Source organism: Lissotriton helveticus, chromosome 5_1 (genome assembly GCF_964261635.1).
Source record: "Lissotriton helveticus chromosome 5_1, aLisHel1.1, whole genome shotgun sequence".
Taxonomy (NCBI): Eukaryota; Metazoa; Chordata; class Amphibia; order Caudata; family Salamandridae; genus Lissotriton; species Lissotriton helveticus.
Window position 1 is genome coordinate 2048379417 of NC_136065.1, and position 17622 is coordinate 2048397038.

Here is a 17622-nt window from a genome sequence, read left to right on the forward strand (position 1 = left end):
AGCCTGCGGCCGCCATGTTCTCCTAAATAACTTCCACACATAGCTTTGTGAACTAATCATTACAAAGGTCTTAGTACATCTGGATTGGAAATACCAGAAAAAACGAAAGTGCGTTCACCATCGCCAGTACAATTACAGGCACAATAATTGTAAAAGGGGGTTTCATCACTTACTTACACACTTACTCAATGGGGGTTCAATCACTCATATAATACCTGTCCTATGGGCATATCACACCCCTTTCAGGCAATCAGGGACCCTTGTACTTTTGTGAAAAAGCACATAAGAGTAGTTAAAGAGACAAGCCTTCTATCCTGCACATACACAGCAAATTCTTTCAAAGGTCATTTGTTTGTGGACAACTAGACTGGGTCTTCCACCAACGGCTCTACTACCCCCACAGAGCTGCCTGGAAGCAACATGTATCTACTCTGTGCAGAATGCCACTCCAGTGGGAGTTCCCCGATATTGAATGGTCATTTTGGATAAAATCAACATTTTGGGGTGAACACATCTGGAAAGGTCAGAATCATGTTTCAGAGGTCCTTCACTATAAAGGTGGAGCGGGATCACTGCAGCGCTAATGAGCGCTAATGAGCAGATGCAGGGCAGGCACTGTTCTTACCCTTTTGTTAGGAAGTTTCCCTTGGCGTCCTGGAGCAGGAACAGTTCGGTCTGCGTCTTTTGGCTGTTGCCCGTGTATAGGAAGTGCTCCAGGGGGACAGGTCTCTTTAGAGTGCTGATCACATAGATCTTCTTACGCTTTATCCGCCTGCGGATGGGGTGATAAGACATGAACATTATAGTTACAGAGTGGGAGGACAGCGTGTTCCATTCAAAACTCCCATTCCAATCCATGTAACAGGTTCAAGATTGCTCTACTGAGGCTGTCAGGCATACCTTCCACTGAGTCTTTGATTCAAAGCTCTCCTCTTGCATCAATTTACCGTCTCCATACACCAGCACTGATTACCGCACCCTACATGCACACTCCATAGCATCTTTTCACTTACCTAATATGTCACTAACATTCACAAATGTGCCATCAATCGAATCTCCAAGATGGCATACATGTTCTACCCATTGGATAATACACAAGGATTTGGGAACTCTTGCAAATTAACTTTCTATATTAAAGTCACCAAAGTACAAAATCCATAAAACCAAAAGAAGACATTTGCAAGCAATGCCACTCAAACGGACAATGCAGATACTTTAACTCACCATCTAAACAACACATGAATGTGAAAGTCTCACCCAATCCAATCGGCAAACTCCAGGGTATTCGGGACTGTGGCGCTAAGTAGGATGATGTTGACATGATCTGGCAACATGATGAGCACCTCCTCCCACACCACACCGCGCTGGAAGACAAAAGGAGGTGGGGAGAAGAATGAAAGTGAACAAAGCAGAAGTTTGCAGCTCAGGCAACATGATGAGCACCTCCTCCCACACAACGCAACATGATGAGCACCTCCTCCCACGCAACACCGCACTAGAAGACAAAAGGAGGTGGGGAGAAGAATGAAAGTGAACAAAGCAGAAGTTTGTAGCTCAGGCAACACTATGAGATCCCCCTCCCACACCACACCGCGGTGGAAGACAAAACGAGGTGGGGAGAAGAATGAAAGTGTACTAATCCCAGAAAAACAGCTTTCCATCCAACATGAACTTATTCAACATATTGTATACCACAAGAACGTGATCTAGCATCCTATAAACATCTCTTCCTCTGATCAACTCAGCATCTTGTAATCAGTGAGGGATTCTGTGAAATTCGTACACTGTACTCGACACCTCTACATTCAGGTTTTTTTTATGCCTAGTGCTCATTCCTTTTTTTTTAGGTCTCACATACAACAGCTTTAGCTGTCAGGTGGGAGCTCATATCATCAGATGCCAAACATCAAACAACATACACATAGACACGGATATATAGAGGAGCTTCTGGGCATCCCTTTTCATTGACTGTCTTTAGGTGTTGTCGGTCAGCTTTTTTTTATCAGGTTTACTGCATTTTGCTGTAAATCGTAGTTTACACAGGTTGCCACTACTAGCTTTTGTACCTTAAAAAAATTAAGAGGTAGGCACCCAGCCCCCCACACTCTCTCATCATGTTAAGGAAAATGCTACTTACCAGTATGCATCTGTTCTTGGCATCTAGAGCTGCAGAATCGTACACTTTTGCAATAGATCGCCACCTGGTGTTGGGCTCGGAGGATTGCAGGTTGTTGTCTTCTTGGAAGAAGTCTTTGTAGTCACGAGATAGGGGACTCCTCCCTTGGACAATACTGCGCATGGTCATCGACTACATCCTCAGATTGTTTTTCGCCATGATGGGAAATGATGGAGTTAGTAGAAGTAAAGAGAAAAAGGATGTCCATGCGTGTGCATCCAAGTAAGAGGAGTACTGGAACGGATACAAGTCCCGGGGAGGTGGGAGGGCGTGGGATTATTCATTTTAATCCTTCCATAAATGCTTTGATTGCAGGTACTCTGAAGAGAGATAGTTGTCTATTCTGTAAATAGGCTGCAATTGCTGCCAGATGCAGGCGTATGGAAGAATAAGCTAAATTGGACCTTTGTAGGTGTAGAAGGTAGCAAATGATATTTTGGATGGAAGCATCCAGTGGGTCAATGTGATTGTTGTTACAATATATTGAAAACCTTTTCCACTTAGCGGCATAACACGCTCTGGTAGTGGGTTTTCTAGCTTCTTTAATTATGTTCATACAGTCTGGTGGCAGGTTTAAGTGACTGAACTCTAAGATTTCAGGAGCCAGATCGCCAAATTCAGTTGGCTTGGTTCTGGGTGTCTTATTTCTCCATGGTTCTGTGTTAACAGGGAGGGCGTGAGCCGTAATTTTTGATGTGGAACCAGTGAGAGATCTAGTGTGGTGAACCACGGCTGGCGTGCCCATGTGGGAGCTACTAGTATTAGTTTGAGAGACTGTTGTCTGAGTTTGTGCACTACTAGTGGAATGATTGGGAGAGGCAGAAAAGCGTACGCAAATCTGCCTGACCAGTTCATCCATATTGCATTCCCCTCCGACCGTGGGTGTGGAAACCTGGCGGTGAAGGTTGGGCATTTTGAATTCTCGTGGGTGGCAAAGAGATCTATCTGTGGATGCCCCCACCTTTGGAAGAATGGCTGAAGAACTTGTGGATGTATCTCCCATTCGTGAATCTGTTGTGACTGTCGACTCAACAGATCTGCTATCTGATTGTGAATTCCTGGGAGGCGTTCTATAGTCAGGTGTATGTTTTGAGGAATGGCCCATCTCCAAATGTTCTGCGCAAGCTGGGACAGTTGCAGAGAGTGTGTCCCCCCCTGTTTTTGTATATAGTACATGGCTGTCATATTGTCCGTCCGGATTAAGACAGCTTTGTTTTGTACTTGCAATTGAAACGTTTTAAGTGCTAGGAAAATTGCTAGCAGCTCTAGGTGGTTGATATGGAAAGATTTTTGTTGGTTGTTCCATTAGCCTTGTGTGGTATAGTGTAAGAGATGGGCTCCCCATCCTGTGAGGGATGCGTCTGTCGTGAGCACTATCTGTGGAACAGGCTCTGGGAACGGCCGTCCTCTTGTTAAGTTTTTGGTGTTCCACCATTGCAGAGAGCGATATGTACGGCTGTCTACCAGCACCAGGTCTGTGAGCTGACCTTGAGCCTGATTCCACTGTTGTGCTAGACATTCTTGTAATGGGCGCATTTGCAGTCTTGCATGTGGAACTATGAAGATGCAGGACGCCATCATGCCTATTAGTCTCATGAACATTCTGCTTGGAGAGACTGCTGGTGTTGAAAAATGGAGACTAAGGTCTGAATGCTCTGTATCCTGGCTGGACTGGGATACGCTAGGGCTGTAGATGTGTCTATGGTAGCTCCTAGATACTGATGAACGTGCGAAGGCTCTAGGTGCGACATGGTGTAGTTTATGGAAAACCCTAAGTTGTGCAGTGTCTGAATTGTTTGCTTTGTGTGCTGGACACATTGACTGAATGATTTTGCTTTTATGAGCCAGTCGTCGAGATAAGGGAAGACATGTATCTGTTGTCTTCTGAGATGTGCCGCTACTACTGCTAAGCACTTTGTGAACACTCGTGGTGCTGTTGTGACCCCAAATGGAAGAACTTGGAACTGATAGTGCTGTCCTTGTATGACAAACCTTAGATACTTCCTGTGAGCAGAATGTATAGGAATGTGAAAGTAGGCATCCTTTAGGCCTAGTGTTGAAAGGAAATCGCTTTGTTGTAGTAGTTGGAGTACTTGTTGCAGAGTGATCATGTGAAAATGATCTGATTGTATGTAATAGTTGAGGGGTCTGAGGTCGAGAATTGGTCGTAATGTCCTGTCCTTCTTGGGGATTAGGAAGTACAAGGTGTAAACTCCTGTTCCCTGTTCTTCTAAAGGAACTACTTGAATAGCATCTTTTTCTAGAAGTGCTAGAACTTCCTGTTGAAGAAGAGTCATATGGTCGATGGACATTGGACGCTGCCTGGGTGGTATGTTTGGTGGGGTTGCTGTGAGTTCTAGGCAGTAGCCATGTTGGATAATCTGTCTCACCCACCTGTCTGTTGTGATGGAATTCCGGACAGGTAGCAACTGTGATAATCTGCCCCCCACAGGAGTGGAATGCTGCAGGGGAAGCAGAGGGAAGTCACTGTTTGGGAGTGGAAGAGGAGCGGTTGTTATTACCTCTGCCTCTTCCCTTGTTATTATTGCCTCTGTATCCTCCTCTAAAGTAGCCTTTGTTAGAGGAGGTCTGTGTGTGCGTTTTGAAAGATGATGTTGTATGTGCACCTGTTTGCTTAGAGCCTCCTCTATAAAAGGAGCGGCGAAAAGAACTTCTAGTCTGTGTGGATTGTAATGCACCCATAGACTTAGCTGTGTCTGTGTCTTTTTTCATCTTTTCTAGTGTGTTGTCTACTTCTGGCCCAAACAATTGGTTTTGATTGAAGGGCTCGTTCAAGATGGTAGTCTGCACCTCCGTTTTAAACCCTGAAATGCGCAGCCACGCATGTCGTCTGAGTATAACACTAGTAGTGACTGCTCTGGATGCTGTGTCAGCTACATCTAGTGCACATTTAATTGAGGCATTGGATATTAATTTGCCTTATTGTATGAGCTCTGTTGCCTGATCTTTGTATTGATCTGGGAGGTGCTCCATCAGTTTTTCTAATTGATCGTAATGAGCCCTGTCATAGCGTGAGAGCAGGGCTTGTTTATCTGCTATTCACCATATATTTGTGGCCTGCGCAGCAATTCGTTTCCCTGACGCATCAATAACTTTAGATTCTTTGTCAGGCGTGGGCGTGTCACCCGAAGTCAGGGAATTGGCTCTTTTCCGTGCATTAGACACTACTAAAGAGTCTAGTGGCAGATGTCCCTTAATATAGACTGGATCAGAAGGTGCTGGTCTATATTTCTTTTCTATTCTTGGATTTAACACCCTACAACGTACCGGGTCTTTAAATATTTCCGGAGCATGTTTAATGACTCCTTTGATCATGGGTAGTATTTGCGTAGATCTTTGTGACTGCTCAAATATATCCAGTAAAAAATCCTCATCAATGGCATCAGAGTGCATTGAAACCCCGTGGTAAAGGGCAGCTCTATTTAAGAGATTATTAAACCCAATACTATCTTCTGGAGGGGAAGGTTTTGTTGGGCAGGACTGAGGATCAGAAATGTCAGGCTCATTGTGTGGTGGGAAGCCATATATATCGTCATCTTTAGGATATTCTGGATTGACATCTTCATCTACAGGGTACGCATGTGGCTCTGGTATGTCATTCCCCCACCTAGATCATACTCTTCATCAGTGTGATGTGATGATGCAGGAGATTGAACAGGAGAAACTGTAGGTTCAATATAAGGAGGGATAGGAGAGGAAGAAGGTGAAGGTAAGGAAGGGTGCATTGGAGAGGTTGCACAATCCTTTTTGGCAGGAACCACGGGTAGAAGTGGTGTCTCTGCTGGTCTCTTTTTGTGAGGAATAGCTTCCACATGTCCAGTGTTTGGATTGATATGGACTTTTCTTTGTTTAGGATCTGGTCTAAACTGTTCTTCTTCCTCTGCAACTTTCTTCGACGTCGATTTTCTCGGTGCCGATAGGGGTTGGTTTGTGTTTTTTGCTGTAGGAGGCGTTATTGAGTCCCGTGGCAAATTTTTCGGTGCCGAAGGTGGTTTCGGCTTGGTAGGCTTGTTAGTGGATTTAGGTGTCTCTGAATCAGGCCTTGGAGTCTTTGGTACCGAGGTTGGAGACTTTGGAGTGGAGACAGGTCTCATTGGCTTTGCAGCATCGGACTCTGGCTTTCCATCTTTATTTTTGGAACCGGAAGGTTTCGGACTCTGAGCCTTCTTCGGATCCGGTACAGTCTTCGGCTTCGGCACCGATGCATCTTTTGGTTTTGGTACCGAAGGATCTTTGTCTTTGATTTGATTCGATTTTGGATTTGTAAAGCGCGTAGCTACCCATGGGCGTCCCAGCGCTATAGTATCAACCTGAGGTGCTCCTGAAGGGAAATTATTGGGGGAAGAGCCAGGTCTTCAGTAATCTGCGGTATGAGAGCAGGTTGGTTTCTTTGCGGATGTTAAGGGGGAGGCTGTTCCAGAGCTTAGGGGCGTTGTAAGAAAAGCAGCGCCCGCCCGTGCGCGCTCTTCTTATTCTGGGGATGCTGGCAAGGAACAAAGAGTCTGATCTGAGCTGTCTAGTAGATTTATGGGGTTTGATGAGTGGTTTTAATATTGGCGGGCCTTTGCCCTGCAAGATTTTATGAGATATGCATAGAGTTTTAAAGGCAATGCGCTCCTGGATGGGGAGCCAGTGAAGAGCTTTGAGGGAGGGTTTACCCGAGCATCTGGATTTCGTCCCGGTAAGGAGTCTTGCTGCGGCATTCTGGGTGTGCTGAAGTTTTTTTAATAACAGCTGCTGGGGCGCCCAGGTACAGGGCGTTTCCATAATCCAGTCTGGAAATAATAAGGCCCTGGATGAGAATTTTCCTGGACTGGGGAGGGGGGGGATGAGAGGGAGGATCTTCCGGGCGGTTCGCAAGAGCCCAAAGCAGGTGCCGGCTGTCTTCCTTGCTTGGGATCTAAAACTGAGGTCCTGGTCGAGCCAGAAGCCTAAGCTCTTGATTTCCTTTTTTGGTGCAGGGGGGGGAGCCCATGCTGGATGGCCAGGCAAGGGACTTGGGGAGTTTGTTTGGGTCGCCTAGGAGCATAATCTCCGATTTCTCACCGTTGAGCTTTAGTCGGAAGTCACCCATCCATTTGAATATATTATGTAGGCAGGAGGCTAGGTTCTCCATGGACTGGTCGGCTTGATTGATGGAGACGACTAGTTGGGTGTCGTCAGCGTACATGACCACCTTTATGCCGAATGGTGAGGCAATGTCGTCTAACGGCGCCATGTAAACGTTAAAAAGTGTGGGGCTCAGGGAGGATCCCTGGGGAACCCCACATTGAAGGGGGAGAGCTTTGGAATGGCCGTAACTATCGGCCACTTGGAAAGTTCTGTTCTCCAGAAACGATTTTAACCATGTCAGGGCGGTGCCAGTGACACCCGTTTTGTAAAGACGGTGGAGGAGGATGGTGTGGTCCACCGTGTCAAAGGCAACGCTCAGGTCCAGGAGGATCACTGCCACTGATCCCCCTGCGTCCAGAATGGATCTAATCTCCTCTGTCACAGCCAGGAGGGCTGTGTCGGTCCCCTGTCCTGGTCTGAACCCAGTCTGAGAGTGGCGGAGGAGGTTGTTGGTCTCTAAAAAGGTTGATAGCTGTTCGTTCACGATTTTTTCTGCCACTTTGCTAATGCCTGGGAGGAGGGAGATTGGTCTAAAATTGGAGGGGTCCGTGGGGTCATGGTGGGGTTTCTTGAGGAGAGCGCGAACTATCGCACTTTTCCAATTGGCGGGGACTGTCCCTTGGACGAGGGAGGCATTTACCAGCCTGGTTAGGAGGGGAGAAATTGTGGGAGCAACTAGTTTCAATTTGCTCATGGGCGCTGGATCGGCCGGGGATCCACTATTCACTCGATTAAGAGTGGCCACCAGTCTCTCGATGGAGATGGGGAGGAAGGCTTCCAGAAAGGGGGCGTCTTGGTCAACGGGCACATCTGGTGGGTCGGTCGGGGGGTGTAGCGGGGGAAAGGTTTTAAGGATAGTGAGGATTTTGGTTGAGAAGAACTCGGCGAGTTGGGTGCATCTGGCGCCGGTGGAGTCACCGACAGGCTGGGGTTCGGGGACTTTCATAAGTGACCGTACTATACGGTAGGTCTCCTTAGATGAATTTGCTGCAGCTAAAATTTTCCCTTTGAAGTAGGCAGCTTGCGTACTTTTTATAAGGGTTTTATATTGTTTAATGGAGGATTTGTAGGTTTCTTTGCTATTTGACGCCCAGTCTTTTCTCCAGAGACGTTCAAGTTTTTTACATTTTTTCCGTAGTTCACGTAATTCAGGGGTGAACGAAGGTGACTTGAATGATCCCCTCTTACTGGGGAGGGTTTTGAGAGGGAGGACGGAGTCGAGGTCTTTGGTCTTCGGTGTCAAAGAATCCTTCGGTGTCGAAGGATGTGTGTGCTTCGGTGCCAATGGAGGAGGTGGAATTGGCACATGTGGTTTTGTCGGTGCCGAGGCCCCGGAAGGCGTAGTTGTTTTCCTCGAAGCCGAGCCCGAAGGCAGGGCGTCTGAGGGGATATATTCGGTCTCGACTGGGCCCCATGGGCGGAGTGCTGACCGTTGCCTTTGGCTTGGGTAATGTCTGTTGTGCAGGGGCAAGAGTACTCACGGGTTGACGAGATGGAATCGAGTCGTCTGAGTCCTCTGCCTCCGATATGATCTGGAGATCAGGCGAGTCTTCCTCGGCGACGAGTGCAGCCTCTTCCTCGGAGATGTCTTCGAGTGGATCCTCGCCCTCGGAGATGTCTTCTTAGACGATCTCCTCCTCAAAGATGGCCTCCGGCGCTGGTGCTGATCTCGTGTCGACGTGCCCTCCGATCCCGAATGGTCTTCTTCGATCAGAAGGATGCACAAGCTGTGCAGGTCGACTCGTCGTGTTCCGGCGATAGACAGAGGTTGCAGACCTCGTGATGGTCGCTATGAGGGAATTTTGCTCGACATACCGGGCATCTATTGAATGGAGTTCTGTCCATGAGGCGTAGGCCGCACGGCGCCGATAGGCCCAACGGCCCGCGTCGACGCACCGGAATGTAGCTTGATGATGCCGAAAGTAGTTTATTGGTCGATAATGTTTGTCTAAAGTTTTTTGTCGCTTCGAAGTTGCTGGAAAAGTCTTTTCTAGCCGGAGCGGAAAACTTTCATCCAAACCCAGTGGCGGAAAAAAACAATCTGAGGATGGAGTCGATGACCATGCGCAGTATTGTCCAAGGGAGGAGTCACCTTATCTCGTGACTCCAAGAAGACAACAACCTGCAATTATCCGAGCTCAACACCAGGTGGCGATCTATTGCAAAAGTGTACGATCTGCAGCTCATATGCCTCGAACATACACTTTCCTCTGCGCATGTTCTTTTTTGTTGATACTTGGTGCTTCTTTTTTTAATTTTTATTATGTTTACTTAGGACGGTCTGGTAGCTGCTGAATGCCAAAGGGCTGCATTCCTTCTTTTTGTGTACTTATTATTATTATCATTATTTTTAATTGTTACCCTTCTAAAATAAATATTGCCAATGTTGGAAGGGGAAAAAAGACAAAATAGATAACTTGTGACCAGATACATGTTCAAGCATACGCATGCCACTTTGAAATTAAATCATTCCAAAATGGCCAGTGTGTGCTCACATTTGTCCACATACGTTGTGATGCAAGCATTCCCCATGTGCTCACATTGACGTACATACGTTGTGATGCAAACATGCCCCATGTGCTCACATTCACGTACATACGTTGCGACACATGCATTCCCCATGTGCTCACATTCACATACATACATTGTGATGCAAGTATTCCCCGTGATTTAGAAGCCATTTTGTCTTTTTTTATTATATACCATACAAACATGGGAGACAACAGAAAAATTACAAATATAGGCACAGTCAATACATCGACCCTTTAGTATTAACATTTAGCATAATTTTATTTGAAAATGAACAAAGCAACACATGGAAAAATACAGAGTTATGGTCACTATGGAGGAACTCGGTTACAGCGCTGACTGGAAATACAGATTCATACATCAGCAAGAACAAGCCCAGGGCCGGCTTTAACGCTGGTGGCGCCCAGTGCGAAAATCATTTTTGGTGACCCCGGACTCCATGACAGTTTCCTCGGATTCTATCACTACCACCAGGCAAAAGTGCCCCATATCTCTCCAATCATGTTATTGCGAACACTAAGGTCAGCGCCCCCTCTACAGGCCAGCACCCAGTGCTGCCACACCAGTCGCACTGCCCTAAAGCCGGCCCTGAACAAGCCCACATTTAATACATGGTCTAAAAATGAACATTAACATTCAGAAGAGGCACACAAGATTAAAGGTATTCAATCATAAGTGTGATTATGTAATTCTACTTCCATGCCCTTTATTAACCATGAACTGTTTTGAGTAAAAAGTTGCAAAAGAACTGGAACTCTTTTGAAATAATATGATTTAGGAATAATAATTTGTTTTTAAGTCTCGAAAACCTGTTCTCTGCAACACATTAGGTATAGTGCACTTTGGGTTGGCCCATTTCTGATGATTGGATACCGTTCTTGTCTATCTCCATTCCCTACTCCTTATTCAACAGTTTTCGTCCCTATTCTTTTGTTTGTCCCGCCCAGGAGCTCTGCTGCTTTACATTGCTTCTCACTGGAAAATGAGTATCCTTCCACTGCTGACTTAGTTGTACTATTTTTAAAGTATTTGAAGCACCCCTGTATTCACTATGCGTCCTGACTTCTTTTTATTTGTTTAACTAGTGACTTTCTTATTTTATTTTAGCAAGGGCACAGCAGCTCTATTCTGCTTTTTAATGTTGCAGACTTATTAGTTATGCCCTATTGAGAAGCATGTATAAGGTAATACTTATTTTTACAATATACCTAGCCTTGGTGTATTTTGTATAAATAAGCCAGTTAAATGTGTTTATAAATTTCTTACAAACAGCAATGACTAATCTTACGAAAATAAAAGTTGCACCTATTAATGTTAAAGGGCTTAGACACCCCTTCAAAACAGATTAAAATGTTAGGAATGTATATAGTAGAGAATGAACACTTACAAACCAGAGAAAGTTCCTATTTTTTTCAAAAACCCTTGCTCATGGCTAAACAGCCTCGATCACTGGGTGTAACTTGTGTGAATGTACTGCAGGACCAGGATATCAGTTTCAAAGACCTCAAAACTCAAGATGCACCCAGGGGCTCACCTCTGCGTCGTTCACATAATGCACCTCGTCGAAAATCACCCACTCCAGGTCTCGGATAACATCGGAACCGTTGTACAGCATGGAGCTGGGAAGAGACAGGCAAAGAGGCCAGAGGAGAGAGGAAAAGAAGCCAGAGGAGAGAGGAAAAGAGGCCACAGGCGAGAGACAAAGAGGCCAGAGGAGAGAGGCAACAAGACCAGAGGAGAGAGGAAAAGAGGCCAGAGGAGAGAGGAAAAGAGGCCAGAGGAGAGAGGCAAAGAGGCCAGAGAAGAGAGGCAAAGAGGCCAGAGGAGAGAGGCAAAGGGGCCAGAAGAGAGAGGTAAAGAGACCAGAGGAGAGAGGTAAAGAGGCAACGAGGCCAGAGGAGAGCGGCAAAGAAGACAGAGGAGAGAGGCAAAGGGGCCAGCGGAGAGCGAAAAAGAGACGCGACGAGGCCAGAGGAGAGAGGAAAAGAGGACAGAGGAGAGAGGAAAGAGGACAGAGGAGAGAGGCAAAGAGACCAGAGGAGAGAGGCAAAGAGACCAGAGGAGAGAGGAAAAGAGACCAGAGGAGAGAGCAGAGAGGCAAAGAGATCAAAAAAGAGAGGAGAGAGGCAAGGAGGCCAGAGGAAAAGAGGCAACGAGGCCAGAGAAAAGAGGACAGGGGAGAGAGGAAAGAGGACAGAGGCAAGAGGAAAAGAAGCCAGAGGAGAGAGGCAAAGAGGGCAGAGGAGAGAGGAAAAGAAGCCAGAGGAGAAAGGAAAAGAGGGCAGAGTTGAGAGACAAAGAGGCCAGAGGAGAGATGAAAAGAAGCCAGAGGAGAGATGAAAAGAAGCCAGAGGAGAGAGCAAAAGAAGCCAGAGGAGAGAGGAAAAGAGGGCAGAGGAGAGAGGCAAAGAAGCCAGAGGAGAGAGGAAAAAAGGCCAGAGGAGAGAGGCAAAGAGGTCATAGGAGAGAAACAAAGAGCCAGAGGAGAGAGGCAAAGAGGCCAGAGGGGAGAGGCAAAGAGGCCAGAGGAGAGAGGCAAAGAGGCCAGAGGAGAGAGGCAAAGAGGCCAGAGGAGAGAGGCAAAGAGGCCAGAGGAGAGAGGCAAAGAGGTCATAGGAGAGAAACAAAGAGCCAGAGGAGAGAGGCAAAGAGGCCAGAGGGGAGAGGCAAAGAGGCCAGAGGAGAGAGGCAAAGAGGCCAGAGGAGAGAGACAAAGAGGCCAGAGGAGAGAGGCAACAAGACCAGAGGAGAGAGGCAAAGAGGCCAGAGGAGAGAGGCAAAGAGGCCAGAGGAGAGAGACAAAGAGGCCAGAGGAGAGAGGCAACAAGACCAGAGGAGAGAGGCAAAGAGGCCAGAGGAGAGAGGAGAGAGGCAAAGAGACCAGAGGAGAGAGGCAAAGAGACCAGTGAAGAGAGGAGAGAGGCAAAGAGGTCACAGAAGAGAGGAAAGAGGCAAATAGAGCAGAGGAGAGAGGCAAAGAGACCAGAGGAGAGAGGAAAAGAGACCAGAGAAGAGAGGAGAGATGCAACGAGGTCATAGGAGAGAGGAAAGAGGCAAATAGACCAGAGGAGAGAGGCAAAGAGACCAGAGGAGAGAGATAAAGAGGCCAGAGGAGAGAGACAAAGAGGAGAGGCAAAGAGGCAAGAGGAGAGAGGCAAAGAGGCAAGAGGAGAGAGGCAAAGAGGCCAGAGGAGAGAGGCAAAGAAACCAGAGGAGAGAGGCAAAGAGACCAGAGAAGAGAGGAGAGATGCAACGAGGTCATAGGAGAGAGGAAAGAGGCAAATAGACCAGAGGAGAGAGGCAAATAGACCAGAGGAGAGAGGCAAAGAGACCAGAGGAGAGAGGCAAAGAGACCAGAGGAGAGAGACAAAGAGGAGAGGCAAAGAGGCCAGAGGAGAGAGGCAAAGAGGCAAGAGGAGAGAGGCAAAGAGGCCAGAGGAGAGAGGCAAAGAGACCAGAGGAGAGAGGAAAAGAGACCAGAGGAGAGAGGCAAAGAGACCAGAGGAGAGAGGCAAAGAGACCAGAGGAGAGAGGAAAAGAGACCAGAGGAGAGAGGTAAAGAGACCAGAGGAGAGAGGTAAAGAGGCAACGAGGCCAGAGGAGAGAGGCAAAGAAGACAGAGGAGAGAGGCAAAAGGGCCAGCGGAGAGCGAAAAAGAGACGCGACGAGGCCAGAGGAGAGAGGGAAAGAGGCCGGAGGAGAGAGGCAAAGAGGCCAGAGGAGAGAGGAAAAGAGACCAGAGGAGAGAGGAAAAGAGACCAGAGGAGAGAGGCAAAGAGGCCAGAGGAGAGAGGCAAAGAGACCAGAGGAGAGAGGAAAAGAGACCAGAGGAGAGAGGAGAGAGGGAAAGAGGCCAGAGAAGAGAGGAGAGATGCAACGAGGTCATAGGAGAGAGGAAAGAGGCAAATAGACCAGAGGAGAGAGGCAAAGAGACCAGAGGAGAGAGATAAAGAGGCCAGAGGAGAGAGACAAAGAGGAGAGGCAAAGAGGCAAGAGGAGAGAGGCAAAGAGGCAAGAGGAGAGAGGCAAAGAGGCCAGAGGAGAGAGGCAAAGAAACCAGAGGAGAGAGGCAAAGAGACCAGAGAAGAGAGGAGAGATGCAACGAGGTCATAGGAGAGAGGAAAGAGGCAAATAGACCAGAGGAGAGAGGCAAATAGACCAGAGGAGAGAGGCAAAGAGACCAGAGGAGAGAGGCAAAGAGACCAGAGGAGAGAGACAAAGAGGAGAGGCAAAGAGGCCAGAGGAGAGAGGCAAAGAGGCAAGAGGAGAGAGGCAAAGAGGCCAGAGGAGAGAGGCAGAGACCAGAGGAGAGAGGAAAAGAGACCAGAGGAGAGAGGCAAAGAGACCAGAGGAGAGAGGCAAAGAGACCAGAGGAGAGAGGAAAAGAGACCAGAGGAGAGAGGTAAAGAGACCAGAGGAGAGAGGTAAAGAGGCAACGAGGCCAGAGGAGAGAGGCAAAGAAGACAGAGGAGAGAGGCAAAAGGGCCAGCGGAGAGCGAAAAAGAGACGCGACGAGGCCAGAGGAGAGAGGGAAAGAGGCCGGAGGAGAGAGGAAAAGAGGCCAGAGGAGAGAGGAAAAGAGACCAGAGGAGAGAGGCAAAGAGGCCAGAGGAGAGAGGCAAAGAGACCAGAGGAGAGAGGAAAAGAGACCAGAGGAGAGAGGCAAAGAGGCCAGAGGAGAGAGGCAAAGAGACCAGAGGAGAGAGGAAAAGAGACCAGAGGAGAGAGCAGAGAGGCAAAGAGGTCATAGGAGAGAGGCAAAGAGACCAGAGAAGAAAGGCAAAGAGACCAGAGAAGAGAGGCATAGGGGCAAGAGGAGAGAGGAAAAGAGACCAGAGGAGAGAGGACAGAGGAAAATAGACCAGAGGAGAGAGGCAAAGAGACCAGTGGAGAGAGGCAAAGAGACCAGTGGAGAGAGGCAAAGAGACCAGAGGAGAGAGGAAAAGAGACCAGAGGAGAGAGGAAAAGAGACCAGAGGAGAGAGGCAAAGAGACCAGAGGAGAGAGGCAAAGAGGCCAGAGGGGAGAGGCAAAGAGACCAGAGAAGAGAGCAGAGAGGCAAAGAGGTCATAGGAGAGAGGCAAAGAGACCAGAGAAGAAAGGCAAAGAGACCAGAGAAGAGAGGAAAAGAGACCAGAGAGAGGCAAGAGGAGAGAGACAAAGAGGCCACAGGCGAGAGACAAAGAGGCCAGAGGAGAGAGACAAAGAGGCCAGAGGAGAGAGACAAAGAGGCCAGAGGAGAGAGGCAACAAGACCAGAGGAGAGAGACAAAGAGGCCAGAGGAGAGAGACAAAGAGGCCAGAGGAGAGAGACAAAGAGGCCAGAGGAGAGAGGCAAAGGGGCAAGAGGAGAGAGGCAAAGGGGCAAGAGGAGAGAGGCAAAGAGGCCACAGGCGAGAGACAAAGAGGCCAGAGGAGAGAGGCAACAAGACCAGAGGAGAGAGACAAAGAGGCCAGAGGAGAGAGACAAAGAGGCCAGAGGAGATAGTCAAAGAGGCCAGAAGAGAGAGACAAAGAGGCCAGAGGAGAGAGCCAAAGAGGCCACAGGAGAAAAACAAAGAGGCCAGAGGACAGAGACAAAGAGGCCAGAGGAGATAGTCAAAGAGGCCAGAGGAAAGTGAAGAAGAATGTGGTGTAGAGAGGAGGCAAGTGAGGAAGAAATAGGTGAGAGAGTGCAAGCAAGCGGAGAGTGATAAGAGAGTAACAGCAAGAAATAGCGATGGGCAAAGACAGAGCACACGAGAAAGAAAAAGTCAGCAAGAATGTGCAAATGAGGTATATGGAGCAATCAAAGAAACAAGAGCAGGAGCACAGAATAAAGCAAGAGGGGAAGATACATGAAACAAACATGGGAGAGGGGTAGGAAGCAGACCAGGGCGGGAAAGGACACAAACAAGATTGGGAAAGAATGTAGAGAGAACGAAAGTGTGGGGGTGGCAGGAAGGAGAGTGCAGTGGTGAGAAAAGTAAAAGAGAAAGATAGTGCACGATACAAGGACAGCAAGTAACAGAGGGAAAACAAGGGCAGGGTGAACAAGAAAGAGATGAAGGAGAGGGATAGTAAGAGGAGAAATGAAAAGAGTATTGGAAAGGAGAGAGATAAGGGAGAGAAAAATGAAGTAGAAAATTACATTTGTTGCAGGTCACGGCAGTACGAGAAAAAAAGATGGAAGAAAAATAGATTGATATCAGAATTAAAAGCATGTTGAGGCAGAAAAAGAGATAAAGGGAAGAAGAATAAGACAACAAAAGATTACCGAAGGGTAAATCTTACAAGGTTTCCAGATACAGCCTTAGTAATGCACCTTTTTTTGGTTCAAACCTGTCAAAACACATAAGCTCCTGGTCCCTTTCCGCCTGCTCTTTCACAACCGCAGCTAGCAATGAGATACTAACTCTGCTGTCATCCAGCTCTCCGTGAGCCCACACCTGCTGCTCTGCTACTGTAGGGTCAGGGCGACCTAATGCTGTTGAACACAGTTGAGGGTCATACATGTGTGCTCTGTTGAATGTAGCGCTTCAAAAGGGAATGCTGCTTCGCTGTTTTCTCAAATGCTCCCACCCTCTGCTCTACTACCCCAGAGAAGACCTACACTGGTTCCTCTCGTGCTCCCGCCCTGTGCTCTGCTGCCCCAGAGAAGACCTGCACTGGTTTGTCTCGTGCTCCCACCCTGCGCTCTGCTACCCCCGAGAAGACCTGCACTGGTTTGTCTTGTGCTCTCGCCCTGTGCTCCGCTACCCCAGAAAAGACCTGCACTGGTTCGTCTCGTGCTCCCGCCCTGTGCTCTGCTAGAGAAGACCTGCACTGGTTCGTCTCGTGCTCCCACCCTGCGCTCTGCTACCCCCGAGAAGACCTGCACTGGTTTGTCTTGTGCTCTCGCCCTGTGCTCTGCTTCCCTAGAGAAGACCTGCATTGTTATGTTATGTTACGTTACAATTACAGTTACAATTTTTTTTATATAGCGCGCAGCGACTCAAAAAGAGTATCCTGGCGCTTTCACAGCAAGACCTACAGAAAGTAACACAACACGACAATAAAAACAGCAGGGAATAAAATAAACGAAAAAAGGAGCCTATAAAGTAAACAACCAAGTCTTAAGACCTTTCCTGAAGGCCAGCAGACTAGTGGCACCACGAAGTGTGAGCGGCAGGGCGTTCCACAACTGGGGGGCGCGCAGACCAAAGGAGCGGCCTCCAATGCGGGCTTTTTGGACGCGCGGCACAACAGCCAAAAACTGTGATTCTGATCTAAGCGCCCGGGCCGGATGATAAAAGGACAATCTCCTTTGTCAAAGTCAGCGTCTTAAAGATAATACGGTTGCGAATAGGCAGCCAGTGCAGGGCCTGCAAGAGGCCCGACACCCTAGCTCGCCTATTTAAGCCATAAATGGCTCTAGCCGCCGCATTCTGCGTCACCTGGAGGCGCTGTAGCAGATACTCCGGCAGGCCCAGGTAGAGGACGTTGGCATAGTCCAACCTGGACCCGATCAGAGCCTGCACAGTCAGTTTCCGATGTTCTTCCGATAACAAGGGTAGAAACTTTCTTAGTACCTTCAGGAGACCGAAACAAGAACCCGTCACTCCCAGAATCTGGGCTCTCATCGACAGACCCTTGTCCATCTTCACCCCCAGGTTCTTAGCAACTAAAGATGGGGAGGAAGGTGGAAACATGTCAATAGGCCACCAGCCATGCCAGTCAGGGTCAGACGCACACCCAAAGAAGAGCACCTCAGACTTCTCTGGATTGCACTTGAGGCCACTCAAATGAAACCATCTGAAAACAGCCC

The 17622-nt window shown here is 48.1% G+C and overlaps 1 protein-coding gene across 1 annotated transcript in view; it reads right to left on the bottom strand.

Annotated features, from left to right (window-relative positions):
* The window catches only part of SKIC2 (SKI2 subunit of superkiller complex), a 251546-nt gene that overhangs the window by 128230 nt on the left and 105694 nt on the right, over window positions 1-17622 (bottom strand). The window contains exons 12-14 of the mRNA XM_078645898.1: window positions 11373-11457; window positions 1258-1364; window positions 626-772 (exon numbers count right to left, since the gene is read on the bottom strand). Of these exons, the coding sequence (XP_078502024.1) occupies window positions 626-772; window positions 1258-1364; window positions 11373-11457 (339 nt within the window). The remainder of the gene's footprint in view (window positions 1-625; window positions 773-1257; window positions 1365-11372; window positions 11458-17622) is intronic.